The following is a 24,332-nucleotide window of genomic DNA, read 5'->3' on the forward strand; positions in this document are numbered from 1 at the left end:
CTCACTCTGAGGAAAAAAACATGTTTTCTGGTAGTGGGGTGGACTTGTATTGATGAAGAAATTTGGAGTTGAAACAAAATAAGGTGAAGCAAAGTCATTTATTTAATCAGATTTAATGTGGCTAGCAAGAATCTGATATCCCCAATACGGGAAAAAAAGGTTTGAGTGATTTCTTCTAACCAGAATGTAGCTGAACCACGCACAGATTTTTAATAAAAATAATAAGATAATAAGATCTCTGGTGTGACCTCTGTATGCTGTTTTTATGGCTGACAGTTTACTCTATTAACAGGCTGTGTGCGTGACGGATGGAGAGAGGATCCTCGGGCTGGGGGACCTCGGCTGCAATGGCATGGGAATCCCAGTTGGCAAGCTGGCCCTTTACACAGCCTGTGGAGGTATGCCACCACAGCAGTGCCTACCTGTCATGCTGGACGTTGGAACAGACAATGAGGTAAGAGCTGAGCTCTGAATATGACTGAGTCCCTACAGCAGCATCTTTTCTATCTTTTCTGGTACTTTTATAATACTCTACTGAATTGAAAAGAACTTAAACAAACAGACAGACATGTTGATTTGTGAGCTTTAGAGGTACTGCGAGGTGCATTTTGTAACCTTTGAGAGAGATATTTAGTATTAAACCCTAAGCAGTGCAAAATATGGCACACTTGGCTGTCTACATGGTTATGATGAAGAATGACTTCTGTATCACGGGCTCATTAAGTTGTTGTCTCTTGAAGTATCTTGTATCTCTTTAGAAGTATTTGACCTCTTGAAGTTGTTTTCGTTTGTGGCCATGGTGAAAAACGTCTTTTAAACTTCTCTCCCGTGTCATTTATCCATAAAGCCCAAGATTGTTCACGTTGGTCCAACAGTGTGGGGCTTTTACAGATTAAATTAAGGTATGTTTTTTTCAGGCACTAATTCAATAAAATAGCCTTGGGCTAGAGCGGTTAATCCCCCCATTGGTGGGCAAGACTAGAAGTCAGCCGAGAAAGGAAAACAAATCTCACACTTTACAACCAGGAAATACCCTGCCAGTTGGGAAAGCACCTTTCCTCTTTGCCAGTTTGTGGGAGTAGCAGCCAACAGAGCTGTAGTCATCCATCTATGGACCCTGTTCTGCATGTCAGCAGCTCTGAAAGACGATGCAAACCGGGCATGGAGCACGAATAGTCTTCGTGTGCTTCTATATATACACAACTTTTGGCCTTGGCTAAGGGCGTGGCACACTCAGATGCTTGTGTGCCCAGCACAGCTGAGATCCATCCGTCAGTAGATATCCTTCATTTTTCCAAGACCATCTTTGGATGACTCAGTCCTGGGCTTTAGTTTCATTCCAAGCAGATGTCTCAAGTGGATTAAGGATGAGACGTTTCAAAGAGTAGTGGAGTGCGCAAATAAAGTGTAGGAAGAAATATTAAGCAGCAGGAAGAAATTCAAAGAGCAGTAAGACTGGACAGAGGCCAAGAAAACCTTTGAGAACATGCAGGTGATGTCTTCTTTGATGAACTGTAGACAACATTTTCTCAGTGCAGTCGTCATCAGAGAATTTAGGCTCACAGCAAAAATCCCCTGTATAAGAACAACAAAAACACTGCTCTCTTCCTAGAAACCTCATAAAAAAAATATTACATTAGTCTTTTTCCTGCCATTCTAACTGGAATAAGTCATTCTTCCAAGTCCTGCACCTCAGTTCTTTATCTTTATAAGCCTGCTCTACCTTTTGACCTTTTCCCGTACTGTCATCGCTACAGACTCTAGTTTTCCACATTGAATCTTCTGCTCTGTTTAAGTGATGTTATTTTAGGGTGATAATACTGTCTGCGGATCTTTGGGTACATGACAGCAGTTTTAGACATTTATGGGCATCACAGCACAGCTTTAACAGGTCTTTATAGAATGTCTTGATCCATACTTGCTCTTATCCCAGAGTGTCTTTTTACCTCATTCCAAAACAGTGACACAGTTTTTTGACTGCTTAAGTATGTGCCATCTTATAAAGTTCTTGTAGTACAGTGCTAATCTCAGTTCAGTTGGATGTTGATTATTTCAGAGATGCTTTGTTAGCTTGTACAAAGAGGAGAACTCAACATATCTCATATTTATATGTTCAGACTATTTTTATGTTTAAGATTGAAGGCCTTATGAAACAGATGGATTTTTTTTTGAGTGTTGCTGCTCCATGTTGAGTCACATACACTGATAAATGTATTGCTTTTTCAAGTGACTTCACCACCACTGAATATTAGATTTATATTAATCTTCTTAAATCTTGAAAAGGAGCTCAAGAGTCTTTCTTTGTCAGCACATTCCTTTAATGTTGTGTTAGATATAAGATTTACTATACATGTCTGACACTCACAAACATACAGATATATATTTCTGCTGCTCATTCAACCTATGCATAGCTGTACAAGAGCTTTTGCTGTGGTCTGCCTGGCCATGGGTGACTTCCATTTTTCTGTTATTCTAAAGAGATGACAGAATAAATGAGACGTAATAGGATAAATAGACTGCTATGTGAGTGTGTACATGTGTGGTTCTTCAGGACCAGTTTGATATGGAAGGGAGGCTTGCCTGCTGCCACTGGTAACTCGCTTCACTCTGCAGGAATGATGGGAGCAGATGGAGGTGGAAGGCTATGTGGTAGTGGTAGCACTAGCTAATTATTAAAATGGCTGTTATTATGGGATTATGTGTGTCCTTGAGTGGATGTAGGGGTAGAGAGAGGCAGGCATCCATCCAAACAGTCAAGAATGCAGGCCCCCACAAGCTAGACATACCTCTGTTTTTTCTTTAAACCAAAAGTTCACATTTTGTGACACTGACTTATTTTCTTTCATGCCAAGAGTTAGATGAAAAGATTGCTGCCACTGTAAGGCCAGCAGCTTTACTGTTTAGCATAGCTTAGCAAAACCAAAGCACGTCTCTGTCCAGAGGTAACACAGTCAACTCACACCACTCCAACACCTTACATGGTAATCCGTACCAGCGTGTAAATTTGGTGTTTTAATCTGTTTCCACCTTTTCTGCTTGAGCTAAGCTAACCAGCCTCTGACTATAGCTCCATATTTGTCTTGATAACAAACATCAGAGTGGCTTAGACTACTGTGGGGCGTAGTTCTTCTTCCCTTATCTCCTTTCACTTATTTAATCATTAGTTATTATTAATCTCTGGCTCTCTTCCACAGTACGTCTTTTGTCCTGTCTCAGTCCCCTCACCCCCAAACTGGTCATGGCAGACGGCTGAGCCTGGTTCGGTTGGAGGTTTCTCCTTCCCACTGTCTCCAAGTGCATGAGGATAGGGGGCTGTCTGATATTTGGACTTTCTTGTTAATACTGTATTCCACAATACAAAGCATCTTGAAGCAACTGTTGTTGTGATTTGAATGCTTTATAAATAAAACTGAATTTAACTAACATTATATTGATAGTTTCACCTTATGAGAGGTGCTGAATCTAGCTATTTTGGTGGGCAGCTAAAAACCCTAGGTGGGTGAAAAAATTGTGAGTGAAAAAAAGACCAGAGGTTAGAGCAGCCAACTAGTATGGTGGAGGTTTCCTGTAGCATCCCTGAGATGAGTGCTTTTTGTATATAATCCACGACACAAATAAGGATTGTAAAACAACCTACAAATATTAAGAACCCTATTATTAAGAACTGGAAGCCAAGACTTTTTCGAGTGTTTTTTTGCAATGTTTTTTCCACAAACTCTCAAGTTTTCAAACTGTCCCAACATCTCCCTCTGTATAGCTGTATGTCTCTGAGCTTCTGTACAGCAAAATCATTGAAGCAACACGATTGTAAACTCATGTCTTCACCACGGCGCAGCGTACCAGTTTACAAAAATCGAGAGGTGCACGATTGGCCGAAGCACAAAGATTGTGGCGCGCAACACAGAATGTGATGCCAAATTCGGCACACGACACGGCGAGCACAATGGCTCCATTATTTATGTGTTGCAGCTGTATGTTGCTTTCTTTGGACTGAAGGACAGCAGTCACTGCAGGAATTAGAATGCACTTTTATTCTTTATATGTTAGATTTAGTTGGCCTGGTGGTGTGCTGGTTAGCACTGACATCTCACAGCAGTGCTGGTTGTAATCAAAACTGGAGTCTTTCTGTGTGAGGTTTGCATTTTGTCTATGTACTCCAGCTTCTTCTCACAGTCCCAAGACTTCCCCCAGTTAAGTGGTGATTCTAAAATGGCTGTAGGTGTGAGCGACTGTTATGATAGCTTGGCGACCAGTCGAGTGTGTACCCTGCCCTTACCCTAGAACAGATGGGATAGGCTCCAGCACCCTCTGTGACCCTGAACTTAAAAAGTGTTTAAGATAATGGATGGATTGCGAGGAAGTGTTGAGCCCGCTCCTCCTAATAACTAGAACTGGACTAGTTTATGAGCATGCTTTGTAGCTATCTTGCTATTATTTTTTAAGCAGCACATGTGTGAGCTGTGTAAACTATAGTGAGACCCGGCAATAAAATATCTGTATCTGGACAGTTCTTATTGCTTTCTCGCACAGAGAAGATGCGAACAAAGCAGCTTGAGCTTGCAGGGAGAGGGTTTCAGAAACAGATACACAGCATGAAGGAAAGTAAACAGTTTCTCCAGTAGTCTCATTTTTTTTTTCTCTGCTTCACCCTGTTATCTCCCCTGATTGTGTCTGTCTGTCTGTTTCTGGGTCTGACTCATGCTGAAATGAGAGTGTGATGTCATCCTGAACAATATGCTGTTTGTGCGAGTCCTGGGTGGGCTATCAGACTTCAGCGCTTGGGTGTCTTCTGGCTCAGACAGGTAGAAGATGTGCAGTGTTAATGTTCAGTTTTGTTTCACCTCTTATTCAAAGTTTAATGTTGTATGCGACACGTATATAAACTCAACTAGGCACAACAAGTCATTTGAATATAGATCTATATTATTATCTTGAAGTTGAAGTCTTTAGTGTGGAAACGAGTGAAATAGGAGCTCCTGTGTCTCACAAGCACAGACTGTAAAGCCATACACGAGGACTAATCCCCTCTGAGAGAAGAGGGCCTGCGCAGCACAAAGGACAGCTTAGCCAATCAGCAGCAGATAATCTGGGACAGAAAGACAACTCATGTCAACAGTTCAGCACAGTGTCAACGGGGTCAGAACACTTGAAAATCACTCACGACTTCTTCTCTTTCACCTTAAAAAGCAGGGGTTTGATTTTTTTGCAGTTACTAAATGAACTGAGTGACACAAAAAACTTTTGCTGCTCCCTCGGATATCAGGGATATCAGAACTCTTGTGGGACCACATGAAAATGTTTTGCTTGTTTTGGTTACAGTTGAACTTGGCCACCACTGCCAGGAAATGACTTGTCAACTTCAAATAAATATTGTCTTAAATAAGCTTTTTGAGCTGTTCTTGGACATGGTGACTATTGACCCTGCCATGGAAAGGTGGCTTCTCCCTTCTCCAAGCCGCGTTGATCGTAGTGCCACCCTTTAATTATCCATTTCCATAAGTAAAGGTCGTCTGTCCCAGCGAGGCATGACTGCACTGTGGAGCAGTTCCCCCAAATTTGGACATCACAAATGAAGTCAGTGTTTATAGAGTGCAGCACGAGTAGATTTAGCTAGAAATTGTTTTTTGTATTATTAGACACTGCATGTGACAGGTGCACCATGCTGGAGGATGAAAGACCTGAATTTGTGCTTCAGGTTGTGTTCTGAAAACACTTGTTATCACAGGATATTATTATTACAAATGTCTTAAATTTTAGTTCTCTTCACCCATCATTATCTATCATCTGAAGCAGGTTGTAGATCAAGCCAGAATGGTGGTGGGTGTAACTCAGGCTTAAGTAAGCAAAACTAGATAGCTATCGTTTGCTGGACGACGAGATACAAAAAACAAACCATTAATGATAAAACGGTTTCTCACTGTCGCCATCTTGGTATTGAAATAGACTTCACAAATGGGGGAAACAAGACCATGAAAACAAGGACATTGCAAGCTGAAAAGTCGTTACCCAATAAGCAATTTTTTTTTTATCTTATTTTGTATCGAAACACATTTTGTCATGTTTGTTCTTAAAAAGTACTACTTTACACATTTACTTGATCATTTACAAAATGAACTTCATGACCTGAAAACTTGCAACTGAGCTCATGAATTCTCCTGAAGAGTGTTTACAGAGGTTTTCCTGCCAATTAATTTTTGTGTGTGCACACACGAAAATCAGCTTTGTCACGGACATGAGAGCAATTGTAATTTGTTTCCTCCATCCCTGACCATGTCAGATTTCAGGTGAAATATGCCCTGATGCATCAAAGCAGACTTTGTGGGCACTCTGTCACTCTAGTGAGGAATTTTGGTTCACCTAACAAACAACAGTGTCCCCCTCGCTCCCCGTCTCTTAAACACACACTTGCTTTTATCACTTCACTCAAAGGTCAAAGGTCAATCCTTCATTTCCTCAGCCTGAAGGGTCCCTTTGACTGTTTAGTTGCTGTACATTTAGAAAACAGTTTTTTTTTTATAGCTCACGCAGTCACACGTTTACATTCTTAGTTTCATTTGTCTCTACCATCAGTTGTTATCTTTCATTGTAAATGATGGAAAAGTGGAAATTTTTAATTGGATTCACTTTACAATCTTTAGTTAGAAAAAACCCCAAAACTACTGCATAGTTTGACAAAGAATAGGGTAAAAAAAATAGGCAATATCTCTGCTTCTGCAGTATCAGTTTAGGAGTGCTATTTTGCATAGCTTCAGTCTTCCTAGGATTTTTACCTTCCTCTCTCATGTGTTGCCCTTTCCTCTCCTTCCTGTGATTTTACAGGCTCTGCTGAAAGACCCTCTCTACATTGGACTGAGACATAAGAGAGTGCGAGGCCAGGCCTACGATGACCTGCTGGATGAATTTATGAAGGCTGTATCAGACAGGTATGGTCATATTTACCTTCAATTTATTATTTGCCCACTTCCTCTTTGGGGCCTGCTATCGCCATTTCAGCGCGCTGCGCTCTTAAAGGGAAAACGTTAAGCAGTTTAGCATGGTCGGTGCATGCTTTACCATGCAGCCAAATTTCATGGGGTTCAGGGGTCTGGAATTTGAGTCACATTGATTCACCTTCTTTGAACTTTTCTGAAGTTTAGGTTGCTAAGAAATATTCATCAAAACTCTTGCTTACTGGCTGAGTGGTAGCATTGGCTTATTGAGAAGTGATCAGAGAGTCAGTGAAGCTTTTTATTTTATTGGCATGTTTCTTTCAGACAGATGACTGAAACCAGCTGACTAGCTATTGAGTAGGCAGAAACTATTCTGGACCTGTCCACAAACATTTGTTTCTTATTAATAAATCAAGATCGAGCTCTTTTCTTTCAAGGATAAAGGGAAAGCTTTGTTGTTTGTCATAAACTGGTTTATACTAAATGGTTGGAGAATGTGACAAAGAATGTGAAAGACGCTCACACAACTGGTGGAGACCTCTGGTTTGTGGAGGAATGTGCCTTTTCTGTGTGTTTACCCCAGTAATCCAGTGCAGGGAAAGTATCTGGTCGTGTTATTCCCAATCAAAGAGAATTTGTAATTGAGATCTGTGATGTCATGTTGACATGCAAAACCTTATTAGTGGTTAGCTTTGGCTTCTTTCACTTGGAGCCACAGTAAGGCACTGAACTATTTAGTGTCTTATATGGTCACTTACTTGATTTGTATTATCAGAGCTAAAGTTTATTGCTTTTCTGACCTAAAATTATTGTGGACGTGCTATTGCTTCTTGTTGGGACTGGTACCTCCTGTGTTTACTGGAGTCTCAGACATGTCTGTGTACCATGGAGCCATTACAACCACACACACACACACACGGCTGGTAGAGCCTCATCCTAACCCAGGGAGGCTGGAGTCCAGAGGGAGAAGTCTGGGTCTGGGCCTCCTCCAGCTGGCAACAGCAAGCCACGACTCTAATAACCGGGTAGCTTCCCAACTACAGGGAACAGCAATGCTTTTTCCCCAAAGGAGCCAGATTGGCGGAAAATGAATAATTATGGGCTCAGAGATTCAATGAATGATTACAGCTCTGCAGTCTTTTAAGTAATATTCATGTTTAGTTTTCTAAGAAACTAAACGTGAACTAAAATACTCCAGATTGACTCATCATCAATAAGAAGAAGTCTTTTTAATCCGCTGTTTCAGAAATACTTCTTCGTTCGAAGGCAAATGGTTGGTGATGCAACCCGCTGTTTGATTTCAGGCCAGACTCCCAACTCCACAAAAGAATCAGGTTCAGTGGTGCTTTTGTCTGCTAGCAGAAATGAAAGTAATTATCTCATAATCTCATTGCTGCTGCACACACCCACAGCACAGGGTAAGCCACAGCTCTGCCGAGGTTCGGAAACTTTGAACTTCACATTTCTGCGCAGCATTTTGATAATTTACTTCAAACTTAGAAATCCACTTTCATTTCATTGCAACCGTCATTGCAGCGCTACAGGTTTTTTCCTTAAAAAGCTGGAAAATGATTTAAACTTTTTTAGACTCAAGTAAAAAAAGAATACCATTTTAAAAATGGCCATAAAAAGACCAAAACATAGGCTACCAGATTTAAATTTCTCTGCTTTCTACTTAAAGGTCAGCTGCTTTTGAACTACTGTGATTATTCAGGTACTGCTGTTACTTTTAGATGGCTACCTGCATACTCTGGTGTACCCTGGATTTCTTCCACTGTGTCAAAACAGTGCATCTCAATTTAAATATTAGTCCCACAGAGCCAAGTTTGGGGCAGACATCTTTTCTGTTGGATTTGTTAAGAATTATCTCAACTTTTTAGGTTGTTCTGTCTGTGGGTCATAGCCGCGTCCCATCACCAGTGGTGACCACCAGCACAAGGCCACGTGGGGTTGACACAAAAGAGTATCTTTGCCCTTTGTGCAAGTTTGTGGTCTATTGTGAAATCACAGTTGTCCACAGTGGTCTGAATGAGAAAGTTATCCAAACCCAGAGAGGTCACAATAAAGTGTTCATTACTTTAAAAGATAGATTTGGGCAAAAATAATAATAAATAAATAAAAATCAGATGAAGCCAGTGAGATAAACAAGTAAATGGAAATTGTTTGATTTAGATGCCATCTGTGCCATTTTAGTATTAGACACAGGAATTCAAAAAGGAAAGGCCTAAAGTAAGCTGTATTCAAGAATTCAGTCCTGTACTGGACCAACACACTGAGATGATAATGAATTATATTAAATAATGTATAATTAATATAACAGATAGCCGACTGAAATACTCAATTCAATTCAATTTTATTTATATAGCGCCAAATCACAACAAAAGTCGCCTCAAGGTGCTTCATAGATACAGAGAAAAACCCAACAATCATATGACCCCCTATGAGCAAGCACTTTGGCGACAGTGGGAAGGAAACACTCCCTTTTAACAGGAAGAAACCTCCGGCAGAACCAGGCTCGGGGAGGGGTGGGGCCATCTGCTGTGATTGGTTGGGGTGAGAGAAGGAAGACAGGATAAAAGACATGCTGTGGAAGAGAGACAGAGGTTAATAACAGATATGATTCAATGCAATGCACACACATCCACATCTGCTTTGTGTTGTCACTGACGCTGTTCTTGCTGCCGCTGTCCTTACCTGATGTTTTTCACATATGCTTAGAGTGAGAGGAGATCCCAGAACAGAGCCATACAGCCAAGCATAAATTATTGCAAATGGGGAAAACAATTTTCCTTTGATTGTTTCAGTTAGGGTGACAATAATCAGATAAAAGTCAGTTTATGGAAAGTAAAAACAGACTAATAACCAGAAGGCATGGATCGTAGGAGGGGGAGAAAGACAATGGATAGGCCAAAAGTATTTGAGCTCGATTTGGAGACCTGCAAGGTGTGCCCAAAAAAGTTTTAGGGCCCTACCTGGAGACTCCTGTATGAAGAAACCATGCAGAGAGCTGAAAGAGGAGAAATCAAAAACACCCTAGGTGAATAAATTTCATTAAAAGACCCTTGGAGGCCAAAGTACTCTCTGACATACTATATAGTGTTGTTCATTTCATAGGAAGGGCTGTGCTATATTTTACAGAAATAGACTTAAGGGTATTTCATGGATAATTCTGACTAGCATGCAAAAACTATAGAAGTGCAATCAAATGTATTAAAATTTTTGAAATGAGAGACTAAGGAACAGCCAGACAGACTGATGGATGTATATATGGATAAAAGGACCAACAGAGGAAAAGAGAAAGAATGCAGAATGTGCCTTTTTTTTAATGACGGCTCAGGGATTTGAGGAAATAATGTGTGCTGAGAGATGCTTGCTCTCTGGAGAGTGAGAAGGGGCTGGGAATTTATTAAGGCCTCAGCCACAAACCCCTGTAGGGACGGAGGGAGCAGACAGCCGTGTGTGTGTACACAAACACACGTGTATGTACACTGGTTCGACAGCTGTGTTTGGACAGAGCACCGTTGTCCGTGACCTTCTTTGCTGAGGTCCACCTTGGCTCTTGCAGCCATCATGAATGCACCAAAAGAAGTTCAAATCTTCTCCTCTGATTTCAGTCTCCCCCTCCTCGACCAGTGCGAGCATAAATGACTTCCACCTACTTCCTCTTAGTGGAGAGTCAAGTTTCATTAAGTCTCAGATGAAGCCAGATCACATTTCCTGTGGGAGCTGGGTCACTCGTTAACTCCTCAGAAATACAGACATAACACCAAACGTCTGAGTGATTCGCCACATGGGAATGCGTCTGTCGGCTCTTGTCTCTCTTTTTTTATATACTGTCAAACATTAATATTATTGTCGTAAGCACTTACTCTCAATATATTAGACTGCTTTCGCAGTAAGTGCCAAGAGACTATAAAATCTGAAAACAATGAGCCTGAGAGTCTTTCCTTTTCTTTTTCTGACAACATTTTGTCACAAATCACAGGGAAAAGGAGGTTTTAAGTAAAAATAGGACCTATTTTTTTCTAATCCACTAGCTCAGATTCCTGTCCCATGAAAGGAAAGCTTGGGCTGTAGGCTTTACTGCCTGTGTGGTTGTTTCCTGTTTTTATACATTTAAATTGACTAAAACACCTGCTTTCACATGATCATTTATATTGTTGAATTGGAGGATGAATGATTGGCTTACACTAAAAGCTAGCACTAATATAGCAGAATCTTCAAATAAGCTTTGAAAACCAGTTTTCTCAGTCAGCATCAGAAACCTCTAAGAGCATAATCAAGGAATAAAAGAGACAACCAGTGGTGTAGGATAAGGATGGTATATAAAATTTGAGGGCTGATGACTGTCCTTTGCTTAGTCTTACAGTTGAAAATGATGTATTGGTTTAAATAAAACAGTAACTTTCATATGAAACTCTATACCAGACTAAACAATGACTATGTGCCACAAGTTGCTGTTAGCTACTGTTCTGGTTCATGGTGTTAAAGTCCATCTTTTGTATACAGTCTTTGGTTTCAGCCATAGGAGAATTGACACTTTTCACTGTCTTGTTTTACATTCTTAAACAGCTGTTTGATTTTTCCTACCCTCTGTCCCATTTTGAGGGCTTTCCCACGAGGCCCTTTCTGGTACTCAGAAACTCTGTGAACAGACACCGCTGTTGACAATGCAAGGCTCCAAGACCAAACGTGACCTTTCACCCCTATCCAGAGAAAAAAAAAGTCACTGTTTTATTTAATGTAGATGAGCATCAAGTCGCAAAACCTCCCAGCAAGTCCTGTTCTTCATTTTGAATTGTAAGGTTCTTACGCACTACATTTCAGCATTTCAAAGCTGAACTTTAAAGCAATAGTAAATGCAAGAAACATATAAATTATTTTACAGTATATTAGTAGGATTCATAATTATACTTCATACAAATAACTGTAAAACTAAATGACACTGAGATATTATCAACGTTACATTGACCCTTTTTTCTGTGTTGTTACCCAGGCACAGCCCTTTAAGTGTTTAAAAAAGTACACATTAATTAAAACAACATGTGAGTTGCCCTCAAATACCAGCTTTTTCACTCCTTGTTCTCAGCATTTACTACTCTCCTGTTTCTTTTTACGGCTCTTTGTTCCAGTGCTGATGCCCACTGACTGTTTCATTGATGGTGTTACTTAAGTTTAAAGTGGACTTGAATGACTGATTAATTTAATTGCTGCCAACCCGTAACAACCGATGGCACAGGATCCACAGTGGAACCTTCTGTTTAAACGTCTGCATTTTGTTTTTGTACAATTACGGCTCATTCTGCGTTAGCACAGCCTGTGCACCTCTCCCCAGTTGTGCTCAGAGATTAATGCATTTTTCACAGCACAGTCAGGAGTATGGCGAATGTTTTTTCATCTTTTGGGTGGGCCTGGGCTTGGTTAGGTTTCTGCCCTTGATACTTTAAAGCAGACATAAAAGCAAATCCTGCTTCTTTGTCCAGTTTTTTTCCTCACTTTTTCAATTCAGTTGGAAAAGCAGTACATTGTCAGGTTTCAGCAGGTCATCAAGAAAAAAAAACAGATTTTCACAAACGGCCTCCAATGTGAGCTGTGTTTTAAGCAAGGCACACAAATATATGCTGTCAGAAACACTTCCCCTATCTTTATTGGAGCAGGAAGATGCTCGTTTCTTTCTGCCACAACCACAGAGAGTCAGTCTGTAGTTTATGGTCAGTGAATGCACATAAATATGCGTGTGTTTCCAGCTTAGTCATTCTGAAATATCTCTCAAAAGACCTGTCTTGAATTCAGATCTTGAATCCAGATCTGTCAGCGCTTTGACGGTTTTGCTGAGAATAGTTGCATTGAGTGAGCACTATTATCCCCTCACAGAGGACTACGCTCCCTCTGCTCTACGTGAACTGGTGTGACCTCTCCGGCAGAGAGTTACACCAAACCGTACCAGAGGGCGCTGTGCTGGCGATTGGGCAAGGCCACATCTATCCTCGCCCGTCGCCTGTCTCCTTTTTCCTGAAGCCCAAACACAATGAAAAGTTTATAGCTGCCTTCTTGGCCTCATTATCCCTCCTCTTTGCACAGGCTCTCAGTGCTTTAATGCTGCTCACTGCTTTATAGAAAACACATTTCTCTCTTCAGCACTGCTGTAGTCTTGGCAGTAAGTCAGCTACACTGTCAGTCTCTACACAAGACATTGGTGGCTGCAGCGAGGATTAACACTGACCAAGGAATGGCACTCTCTCACAAGGACATCAGGTTTTATTACAGCTGAACTCAGGTTGCTTCTCATGCGTTCTTTTACAGCCTCGCTTCCGCTCAGCTCCATCCTCCGCCGTCCTCCAAATCTAAGCAGTTTAGCAGCCACTGGAACAAGTGGGAAACAGCTTTAGTGAGACGTCTGCGTAACAGCGCAGACAATCTCACACCTTTGTGGTCCGAGATGGGAGTTTTATGAAATGACTGAAAAGGGAGAGAAAAAAGAAAGTGAGGAACTTGGATTTTAAAATGTCTGGCCTCTCTCTCTGCTCAGTTCACTGACAGGGCTGCAGGTGTTAGAAGAGACTCGCTCTGTTTGCTTGGCCTGTCCCCAATTTCCTCCATCACTCAGTTGCTGAAACATGAGCTCTGCTTTTCATACGGGTTTCGGACAAGCTCACCCTTTCCTAATGTTCCTATGGTCTTGAAACTGACTTAGAGCACAAGCAATTCTCTGCTGTTCTTGAATACTCTTAGAGAGTCGCATAACTTAAAGCACTTTGATGCAGTAATCTCACACATCTTTTGTTAATGTGAGAGTTTCAAAGTCTGCTGCAGGGTCTTACTTGTAACGTTACTTAGTGCAAGGCTTTTCTTCAAAGAGAAAAAGCTGCATGTTTGGAGCTAGTGGACATTCATGGATAGCAGCTACTAGCTTCATGTGCTACTGCTTCACAATCATTACTATAGATTCCAGCTGTCTTCATTAAAACACCATTACAAAATAAAATAGAATGGCAAAGCTCTCAGCTCTCTACCTGCGACTGTATACATCTGTATCTGTTTTAGTCTTCTTCCTCACAGAAGAACGGGGCAAAGCGAATGTCTGGGAGCAAATAAAAACACAGCTATTTACACTGTGTGCTTAGGTAAGAGTGCCATCTCATTTAAAAATTCAGGAATCTGTGTTTAGGCAGGTGTGTGGTTTCTTGTTTTTTCACTTTTATGACATCGATTCATGCGATGTAACTCAAAGTTGGTGGGCTTGTTGCATTTGAGCCCAAGGAGTCTGAAGTTTTTTGGATGAGAGATGTGCTTTTTTTTTTGCTTTTTTAAGAGAGTATAATTTGGTGTAAATTATTTAAAGACTGTATTTTACATAAAATGCTTAAAAAAGAAAGGATTAAGAGCCATTGTGACAGCTGTTTCTTACAAAATTAGAGAAGTTCGTGATTCTTGACTACAGAGCTATATCCTTGAAATTTCAGCATAGATGGACTTTTTAGCACTAGCTGGACCATCTAGAGCTGTCAATAAAGTTCAGCTTTGAATGCAGCATCATTCACCCAGTTTACTAAGTGATAAACACAGAGGAAACTCAGAATAAGAAATTGAACGTAATACTTCTTCTTCTTTTGGCTGCTCCCTTTAGGGGTCACCAAAGCGGCTTGTCCGCTAGTCAACAGAACCGGTGGTGTTCATTGTTAACCAGTGTATGGAAATCTTATTCTTCATGATCTGTATGTCTGCTTTAGTAAAGATTTTAGGGTAGATGCTAGAGCTGGGCGATAGAACGATAACGATATGTATCGCGATATAACTTTTACTCGATAGAGAAATTACGCTATCGCGATAGACCTCGCCGCTCTTGTCCTCAAAAAAAAAAAAAAAAAAAAAAGTCAGCCAATCCAAATTAAGTAGCGCAGAGCCGAACCAATCACAGCCGCAGCGTCACGTAGCGTGACTTGTTACGTACAGCACAAGTGCCAAGCCGCACGTGTGTTTGTTTGGGAAGCAGCCAGCGGGTAATGGAGGAAATGAGTGTGCCGACTAGAAAAATCAACCGAGCGTGACCGAAGAGAAAACAGATGATGGTTCCAATGCCGGAGAGATTGTCAAACGGAAGAGCCATAGAAGCTCCGTAGTGTGAAGGTATTTCGGCTATTTCAAGTCTGACAAAAACAGAGTAGCGTGCACTGTAAATTGTGCCGAAAACAAGTCTGGAAATACAATAAACTGGTGCATGCGTCACACTGTGCGCCACGTTATTGTTTCGGTGAAATGAATTTCTACAATACTGTTACTGTTAATTCTACTCTCTGCAGTGTTTAAATGCTTACATATACACACAGTTACTGTCTGTCCACACATACGACTCGGTTCTGCTTCTATGCCCCAGCTTTGTTTACTTTTTCCCACCGAGGCTTCTAGACTTCTGATTGGCCAACATTTCGGCACGGTTAGGAATCTAGCGCCACCTGCTGCTTTGGCATGTTCATAGCAGCGTTTTCCTTCATTTCTGCCTTTATGTGTGGACGGGATTATTTTTTAAAACGAAAACGGAAAATCTCCGTTTTCAAAAATACCCGTGTACGTGTGGACGTAGCCTCAGTCTCTGACTGGAAGCGCTAATTCGTCATTCGGCTTTTGTCAGACTAAAGTAACTGTTAAAACTGTTTGAAAAGCTCAGCTATACAACAAGGAGAGATTGAGAATTTCCTTTTAGTTCTCAGTTTATTTGATATTGACAAAAGTTAGTCAGTTTTGTCTGTTTTTCTGTAAAACAAACTAAGATTTATTTTTAGAATTAATATTTTGTTTCTAAGTGGAATTGACAATTTAGTCTGTTTCGTTTGTTCTATTTTGAAACTTAAACGCTTTAGCGGCTGCCTTGTGTGTAGTTTGCAATATTTGCCTTTATTTATCTGAAAAAGTCTCATGTTCCTTAAGTACATCTACCCTGTTGAACTTATTATGGGAAATAAATATTTAAATAAAAACAAGCTGCTGATTATTTCACATTTTACTTGTGAGCAACAGCACATTTAAATCTTACAAATATAGTTATTTGGCTCATATCGTGATAGATATCGTTATCGCCTGAAATGAAAAAAACATATCGTGATATGAAAAAATCTCATATCGCCCAGCTCTAGTAGATGCCCATCCTGATGCAAACCTCCACATTGTTACAGGCCTGGGCTCAATACTGCTGTAGGAGTACACTGGCTTGTAGCCCCTCATGGTTGGGTTAGGAACTGATGCTTAATGGAAACCAAGAATTTAAATACTAATTAAACTGGTACAAAAACCCTAGAAAACTAAAGAGGATCAGAACTCAAATAACATAGCAATAATGAAATATAAGCAGAAATAAAAAATTAACATAAAAATAATCCAAAGTGTCAAAGACGGGTAACACTTTAAAAAAAGAAAACAAGCTCGAGTATGCTGATAACAAACACCAGGCCAAGCTTTCCTTCTCCTACATCTGCAAACCTTTTTCTGCTCTCCAAAAATCAGGAAATCCCTGAAAGACATGGAAACTTTCATTTGGCTGCTTTATCTTGTTTACAGATGTGAAATGCTGGGCTGATGTTTGGTTGGTTGTTTAAAGTTTTTTGTAGGAGCTCATAAGCTCCGGCTCCTGTGTTGATTGCATGTGATAGGCGGTCCGAGCCCAACACTGCTCGGTGTTCTTTTGCTCCGATCTCACCTTTTTTGTGACTTTTATTGGATGTTTGACCTCTCTCACTGAAGCTCATTGTGACCAGCTGTTGTACATTTTACAAAGCAGTGCTCTTCTGTAAGCTGAGACCTTCAATCAGTTGTTAACTTTTTGCACCAAAAAGCCAGCAGTGCTGTTGCCGAGCACCTCCCTCTGGAGTGAAAAAAATGCTCTTTGTACACGTGTGGGCTGAATTTGAGATGTTAAGATAGCGACTCTCCTTCCCCTGCTCCTTTTCATCCTCCGTTTTGGCTCAGCCTGATGTAATGCGGCTCTTGTGTTCACAGGTATGGAATGGACTGCCTGATTCAGTTTGAAGATTTTGCCAATGTGAACGCTTTCCGCCTATTGAGCAAGTACCGCAACAAGTACTGCACATTCAACGATGACATCCAAGGTAACACACGCACACAAGGATGGATAAACCAGTTGTCAGTACAGCTGATAAAAAGCTGAGGAAAAACACCAGATGTCAAAACCAAACTGCCCTTCAGCTCTTGTATTTTTTAACTTTCCAAAAGTTTTCCCTGTGACTTTTTCATTAGCATCCTTAATAACCAGCCCTAAGAAGACTAAAAAACACTTAAGTTAATGACAGCTTTCCTGCTATGTAAAAAGTGGGCAGCTTTTTTTTTTAGCTGTAGGTACATTTCTACTGCTAAAGGGAATGTTACTGCAGAGTCACAGTCTCTACTTTTACATCACTGAGGGCAGCTAATTGCACATGAAAAACAGTCAGACTTTATAAGGATAGTAAACTCCTACTTTAACTTCAGGTTTTATACTGAATACAGTAAAAAAAAAAAATTAAGTCAATAGGAATAAAAACAAGCAGTAACAATAATCAGTCAGCACTGAAGTTTGCTCCTGGAATATCTGCTCACATTCTGCTCTACTTACAGCCTCTTTGGATTCTGTAAGGTGTTGTTAAAAAAATTCAGTTACATTTCAATTCAATTGTATCTTTTTTCTATAGTGCAGAATCACAACAGCAGTTGCCTCAAGGTGTAAAAACCCAGTATACAATACAATACACAATAATACAGAGAACCCCAACAATCAGATGGCCCTTTATGAGCAAGCACTTGTGACAGTGGGAAGGAAAAACTCCTTTTTAACATGAAGAAACCACCAGCAGAACCAGGCTCAGGGAGGGGCTGCCATCTGCTGCTACCAGTTGGGGATGAGGAGAGAGGGACATAACAAAAGACACGCTGTCAAACCGACCCAGAGATTAATAATAACTAATAATTAAATGCAGAGTGATGTATAAATACAATAGAGTGAAAAGAGGTTAGTAAAGTAGAACTAAGCGTCAGCCTAGGCCTATAGAAATGTGACTACGCTTGGGTTCAGGGTCGCCCGATCCAGCGCTAACTAGAAGCTTAGGCTTAAAAGCAAAGTTTTAAGCCTAAGCTGAAAAGTAGAGAGGGTGTCTGTGTCTCAAATCCAAACTGGGATCTGGTTCCACAGAAGAGGGGCCTGAAAGCTGAAGCCTCTGCCTCCCATTCTACTTTCAAATACCCAAGAACCACAAGTAAGCCCGCAGTCTGGGAGAGGAGTGCTTTATGGGGTGATATGTTACTATGAGGTCTTTAAGATAAGCTGAGTCCTGATAAGAATGAGTCAGAAAATCTCAAAAATAGTTATTAGATTCTATTTAAAAATGTCTCTCAAAGCAGAGTTCTCCTGGCCTCTGAGCAGCAGACTCAGGTTAGCAGTCTACCCTCATACATGCCTCTGCTGACTTATGTTGAGAGTCTTGTCACTTGCTTGGCTTTGCAGTCAAAATGATGCAGTGTCCCCAGAAAGTTAAATGCACACCTCACCTCTCAATATCTGGGCTCTATACCACTTTGGTGTCCTGCAATAGCTCATACTTTAGTTATCATTCAGCTAAGATTGGATGACACATGACGTGATCATGTGACAGGCTCGCATACAAAGTCTCTTATCCCATGTGTCCCGCTTGGTTATGGAATCATGTTTCTATCACACAGAATGTAAAACTGGTAAAAAAAAAAATCCTGTGAAGCTGCATTATCTCCAAGCACTAAAGTTCCTCTGTCTTAATCTGCAGGTACTGCTGCAGTAGCAGTAGCAGGACTACTGGCCGCCCTTCGCATCACCAAAAGCAAAATGAGTGACCATACCGTCGTGTTCCAAGGAGCAGGAGAGGTGAGTGCAAAATTCATTCTGAAGAAGAGACTTGTTAATGCTGACAGAACATACCTAATTCTGCTGTAAAAAGAGAGCACCAGCACTCTGACTAGTGAACAGTACAGTGATTTCATTACCATTAATCAAACTGTTCTCAATCCTCTTCACCACAGTTAGCAGCACTTTCTAACACAAAGAAGACATTACGGTTTAATATTCTTTTGTGAGGTTGATGCGATTTTATGGCAGGATTAGTCATGTGAAACTAAATCTGCCAATCAGCTCCCACCATCCTACTGTTATCCTTTCTGTCTGCTCACAGGCAGCGATGGGGATTGCTGAACTGATCACCATGGCCATGGTGAAGGAGGGGCTCTCCAAAGAGGAGTGCATGAGAAAGATCTGGATGGTTGATTCTAAAGGTCTCATTGTCAAGGTACCTTACTTAACCTGCAAACATCTGTTATAAACATGCATATTTAACTCAGACCCATTTTTTTTTCTGTTCTCTGACGTTTCTACTAATAACTGAATACCTTTAATTTTCATTCTTAGGGTCGGGACCACCTGACTCATGAGAAAGAGAGTTTCGCACATGAGCACCCACAGATGAAGAAACTGGAGGATGTGGTGCGGGAACTGAAACCTACAGCTATCATAGGTAAAACATTGTATGATGTTATCTGTCACCAATGCATTTGTAGACTACAGTGAGAATGTGAGGTCATTTTGAATATGCTGAAAATGAAGACTAAAACAACTAAAAGTTGCCAAATGGAATAAACAGCACATTACTGTCCCAGGTGTGGCAGCTGTTGCTGGAGCCTTCTCTGAGCAGATCATCAGGGACATGGCCTCGTTCAATGAACGCCCCATCATCTTTGCCCTCAGCAACCCGACCAGCAAAGCTGAATGTACTGCTGAACAGTGCTATACATTCACAGAGGTGCTGAAGACTGTGCATCCCAATGCGTGTCCAATTTGAAGGATCATCCCTAATGAAAACAGGCATTGTAAATACTTTATAAATACTTTTCTGTGATGCAGGGGCGTGGCATTTTTGCCAGTGGTAGTCCATTTGATCCTGTGACACTGCCTGATGGGAGGACCTTCTACCCAGGTCAGGGAAACAATGCCTACATCTTCCCTGGTGTGGGCTTGGGCGTCACTGCCTGCTCATTGCCGCACATTACTGAGGAAATATTCCTCATTGCAGCAGAGGTGAAACATTCACTCACACAGTCTATAGTCTATATGCATCCTTTTCAATTTGTTGTGCTCTCTGTTAGTACCTGCTCTTTCTTTGCTTTGAAACAGGCTCTTGCTCAGCTGGTGACTGAGGAGCACCTAGCAGAGGGAAGACTGTATCCTCCTCTCAGCACCATCAGGGATGTCTCTTTCAAACTGGCAGTCAAGGTGAGCTCAGCAGATGCACACAGTGCAGGAGATACATCTTGTCATATCTGGGTGCAGTTATATGAAACAATGAAAACCTATGTGTTACAGATCATGGAGTTTGCCTACAAGCACAACATGGCCACACTTCGCCCTGAACCGTCCGACAAAGGAGCCTATATACGCTCGCTGTCCTACAGCTGTGACTATGATGACTTTGTTGTTGACTCGTACCGCTGGCCTGAGGACAGCATGAGTGTGCAGTCATGCAAACTTTAATGCACTGGATATAGAGACCAGGCAAACCCTGGGAAGGCATGGTGACTACTGATGTGCACTGTCATCATCAAGATGTGATGTTGGGATATGAGAGAAGCTCTGTTTAGAATTTTCTTATTGATATGCGTTACTGTGAAATAAGTGACGACAACACATAAATATTGAAAAGCGCTGGAATTTTTTAAAAAAGTACTGGAAGACAAAGCAGTCATGAAGTGTTGTACCAAAGGCATCTTTTCACAATAATCTGAGGAAAGTCTGTAACATGATGTTGCATTATGACTGTACCAGTGGAAATCAAAAAATTCTTTCTCAAATAAACATTGTTTGATTAATATTTTCCATGTTCAGTGATCACATTTGTACTGACAAAAGGGCAAAGATGGACAGAGACTTTGAATAAAACCTTCACTGAGTTTTGTAGAGAATCGCTGTGTAAAAGGTCCTGCCACTGAACGATATGGTGCTCTGCCTCCCTCTAGGGGCCACCTTATGTCATTGCAGTGGAACAGGGAGCTTAAACATATCTTGGCTTTTGAATCACCTTTCTCTATGTATGTTTTTAGTAATGTAATTTGAGCTGAAAACCCGTTTGGCGCATATTTGTTAATAGCAAATTCAAACAAAGAAATGCATTCACAAACTGTGTCACGCAGAAAAAAAGAGGAACACATGTATCAAAGAGAGCCAAATTCAATCCAAATATTTTATTGTCCAGCTGTGATTTGCTGTCCTTCTGGTGCCTTTTGAATTAAATTGAGGAGGATTTTACATGAATTAATTAATCAATCACTCGCCAGACAGTCAGTACCAGAGGCCATGGTGAGCCCACTGCCAATCCCAGTCTGAAATCAATAAAGAAACAACCAGACCAGTCAGCATCCAGTGTTCAGCGTCTCGCCCGGGGCAAAAAAACTGAGAGACAATCTTTATTAAAAAACAAAAATTTCCCCTTACACTTTCACTGTTCCAGCCTCCATTTAAAATCCCCAAATCTGCCCTGGGCAACCACTGCTCTGACCTGAGGATCAATATGTCTCAATGTCAACACCATCCAGTTATTAGTTGTGGCTGTGCGAGCCCCAGGAGCTATAAAACTAACACATAATTGACTTTTGTAAGGCTGTGTTTGGTTTGTAGGCAGATAAAAGGATTAACATCTTCTTATTGCCAGACAGTCTAACAGAGAGTTGTAGCACTCAAAAAGAATTCAGAGCTGAAAACAGAGAATTCCACAACATCAAAGAATAACAAAAAGTTTATCTTCCAAGGGGGAAAAAAAACATTTTTGAAACCTTATTTTAGAACAAATGAAGTCGGTGATTCAAAATAACCGACCAAATGTTTTTTCTGAGGTTAAAAAGTGAAGAGTTGCTACTAGAAGGTGTTTGATAAAGACTGTAAAAAGACATGGGAAGGATTTCAAGTTCCTCTTTCAAAATTAATTAAACCGGTCATTTCTTTAATTAAATTACCTTTTTGTTGTTTAGATTTTCCCCAAAAACGTGTCTTTCCATGCCCTAAAAAGGCTTAGATTTACCCCTTTGTATGTGCAGGTCTGTCAATATGCAAATTAGTCCACGGGACAGTCTCAGCCAACCCCTCTACTACTTCCCAGGACCTCTTTATCAAACAGCCACTAATGTGTCATTAAAGGCAAGTAAATCCTGTTCCTGATGCAGTTCAAAGGTGTAAATGTTCATCAGTGGTGCTGCTGACTGCTTATTTTACTCAAGATGTGTCTTCACAAACATAAAAGCACAATATGGAAATTTTAACATGGTTAAAATTTTTAAGGATATAATTCAACCTTAGAATCGCACAAGCAGAACACACCAGTAATTCCATGAGTTATGTGCAAAATGCCGAATGTTAACAGCACTTCCTATTATTGAGGAAGAAACCCTTTATCCTCATTGTCAGGTTCAAATGTATTCATCTAGCAAGACGGTCTATTGTTTCAGTTTTTGATCTCATTGCATCATTTCTTTATTGATTAGAACCCAGTAACAACATTTAGATAACATTTCCTCCTTTTTAAAAAATTTAATATTTCTATTAGCTATCCTTTAGCTATTTAACTATTTAGCTAGTGTTTTAGTATCTCAATTCAAACAATATACAACTTATTTATACTTATACTGTTTATTCATTACTTTTACGTATCTTTAAGCATTTTTAACAAATACTTTTACCTACTATTACACTTTTGAACTGTTTTAGCTTTAGCTCTATATTTTTAGCATGTGTTACCATGAGCTAACAAAACTGATGCTTTCGCTGTCCGTTACTTTTAGCTGTTATAGCTCTTTTTTATTACTGGTAGCTAGCTGAACTGTTTATTTATATTTCAGCAGCTTTCACTGTATTTCTGTTACTTTTAGCCATTTCAGAATTTCTAAGATAAGCTTGGGTACTGTAAACGATTTGAGCTATTTTACTTCATGCAGCTACAACCATTCTTTAACCTTCTAGGACCTGGTGTCCACATATGAGGACATCACATTTTGGGTTATTTAGACCAAAATACTCAATTTTGCTATGCAAGGCCACTTATGGGGACATTATACTGCTACTGTCCTATTGAAATTTTAAACGAATATCCTCATATGTGGCTCTCATTTTTCTTAGAAACAAAAATCATGTTAAAAAAATCAGGTAATTCTTTGTTTTTACATTCATCATGTCCCAATCAGTCCAAATATCAAAGAGAAATTAAAAATGCATGCCATGAAAGAGTTTGGGTCTTAGGAGGTTAAGGTAAACCTGAGACTTTTAGCTAACAGATTTAACAGTTCTTCATTACTTTGAGGTAACTAGTTGATTTCCACATTGAGAAATAGACACAGAGATTTTATAGCTGGTGAAATATAATTATTTATTTATTTAGTTTGAACTTTATTCTGTTTGTGCTCCTTTACTTCCTTTCCATGTTTGCTTCACCCTGCAGCCCTCTCTAGCACCTTGCTGGTCACATGGTAACAGGCAGCTGTAACCCGACATCCTTTTGACCTTGTTTACAGTCTCATGTTAAATGGCACCTTGCTAAGACCTTTTGATCAGTGCCAATCAGTAAAGACCCCCAGGGGAAAGTCGCCCGCGTGAGTCTGTCTACCCATCCTCCCACTCGCCTGTCTGACATTTTATCAAAACAACCTCCCCCATCTGCACATCCACCAGGCCGCACAACTGGTCAGAATAACTTTCATTCCTCACAGGACATGCAATTTCTCCTATTTGTCTGAGTTTGTCTCCACAGTTCAGTCAGCTTTGGACTTTAATGACAATATAAAGAAATTTTTTTGTGAGTTTTTAGATGCCTGTGCATCAGCAGAGATCGCCTGATGCTGTGAAACAGTCCCCAGGGCTTAAACACCAGCCTTTACTATTCTGTGTTTATACACTTTTTAAAAAAAAATGCTCTTGCTCAGGTGATGTTGTGCCAGCAGAGGGCGCTTTTATTCACTGTTCAAGCAGAGCTCGATAAAAGGCCTTAAATGTCACCACAGTGCATCTTTTATATTTCCAACCAAGCAGCACCTTCTCTACTGTCATTTCCCCTTACATCTACTGCAACTTGTGTAGCTAATGCATGAAGATAATGACTACTATACGTACAGTAATAACCCCCAAAAACGAAGTCCTCCATGATTTTCACCACCTACGTCTAAAAAAAGAATGAAGAGATTCCTTCATTGCACCAGCTCGAGGGCAGTGGTGGAGATGGTGTTATCCAGTTTAATAATCATCGACAGTATGTGGAAAACAACTGGTTAATATTGCCTAAATAGAATACATCACTTAATATCTTATTGATTCTGAACAATATTTTATTATATTAAAGTATGTTTTGAGTACTTTACCAT

At 40.4% G+C, this 24,332-nt stretch overlaps 1 protein-coding gene across 1 annotated transcript in view; it reads left to right on the top strand.

The window, feature by feature from the left end:
* The window catches only part of me1 (malic enzyme 1, NADP(+)-dependent, cytosolic), an 82,729-nt gene extending 61,923 nt beyond the window's left edge, over positions 1-20,806 (top strand). Inside the window, exons 5-14 of the mRNA XM_026183894.1 lie at positions 293-454; positions 6,820-6,923; positions 16,920-17,029; positions 18,713-18,810; positions 19,115-19,228; positions 19,348-19,453; positions 19,596-19,738; positions 19,840-20,013; positions 20,110-20,208; positions 20,299-20,806. Of these exons, the coding sequence (XP_026039679.1) occupies positions 293-454; positions 6,820-6,923; positions 16,920-17,029; positions 18,713-18,810; positions 19,115-19,228; positions 19,348-19,453; positions 19,596-19,738; positions 19,840-20,013; positions 20,110-20,208; positions 20,299-20,466 (1,278 nt within the window). The 3' untranslated portion in view covers positions 20,467-20,806. The remainder of the gene's footprint in view (positions 1-292; positions 455-6,819; positions 6,924-16,919; positions 17,030-18,712; positions 18,811-19,114; positions 19,229-19,347; positions 19,454-19,595; positions 19,739-19,839; positions 20,014-20,109; positions 20,209-20,298) is intronic.
* Positions 20,807-24,332: the final 3,526 nt, after the last annotated feature.

Source organism: Astatotilapia calliptera, chromosome 11 (genome assembly GCF_900246225.1).
Source record: "Astatotilapia calliptera chromosome 11, fAstCal1.2, whole genome shotgun sequence".
NCBI classification, from domain to species: domain Eukaryota; kingdom Metazoa; phylum Chordata; class Actinopteri; order Cichliformes; family Cichlidae; genus Astatotilapia; species Astatotilapia calliptera.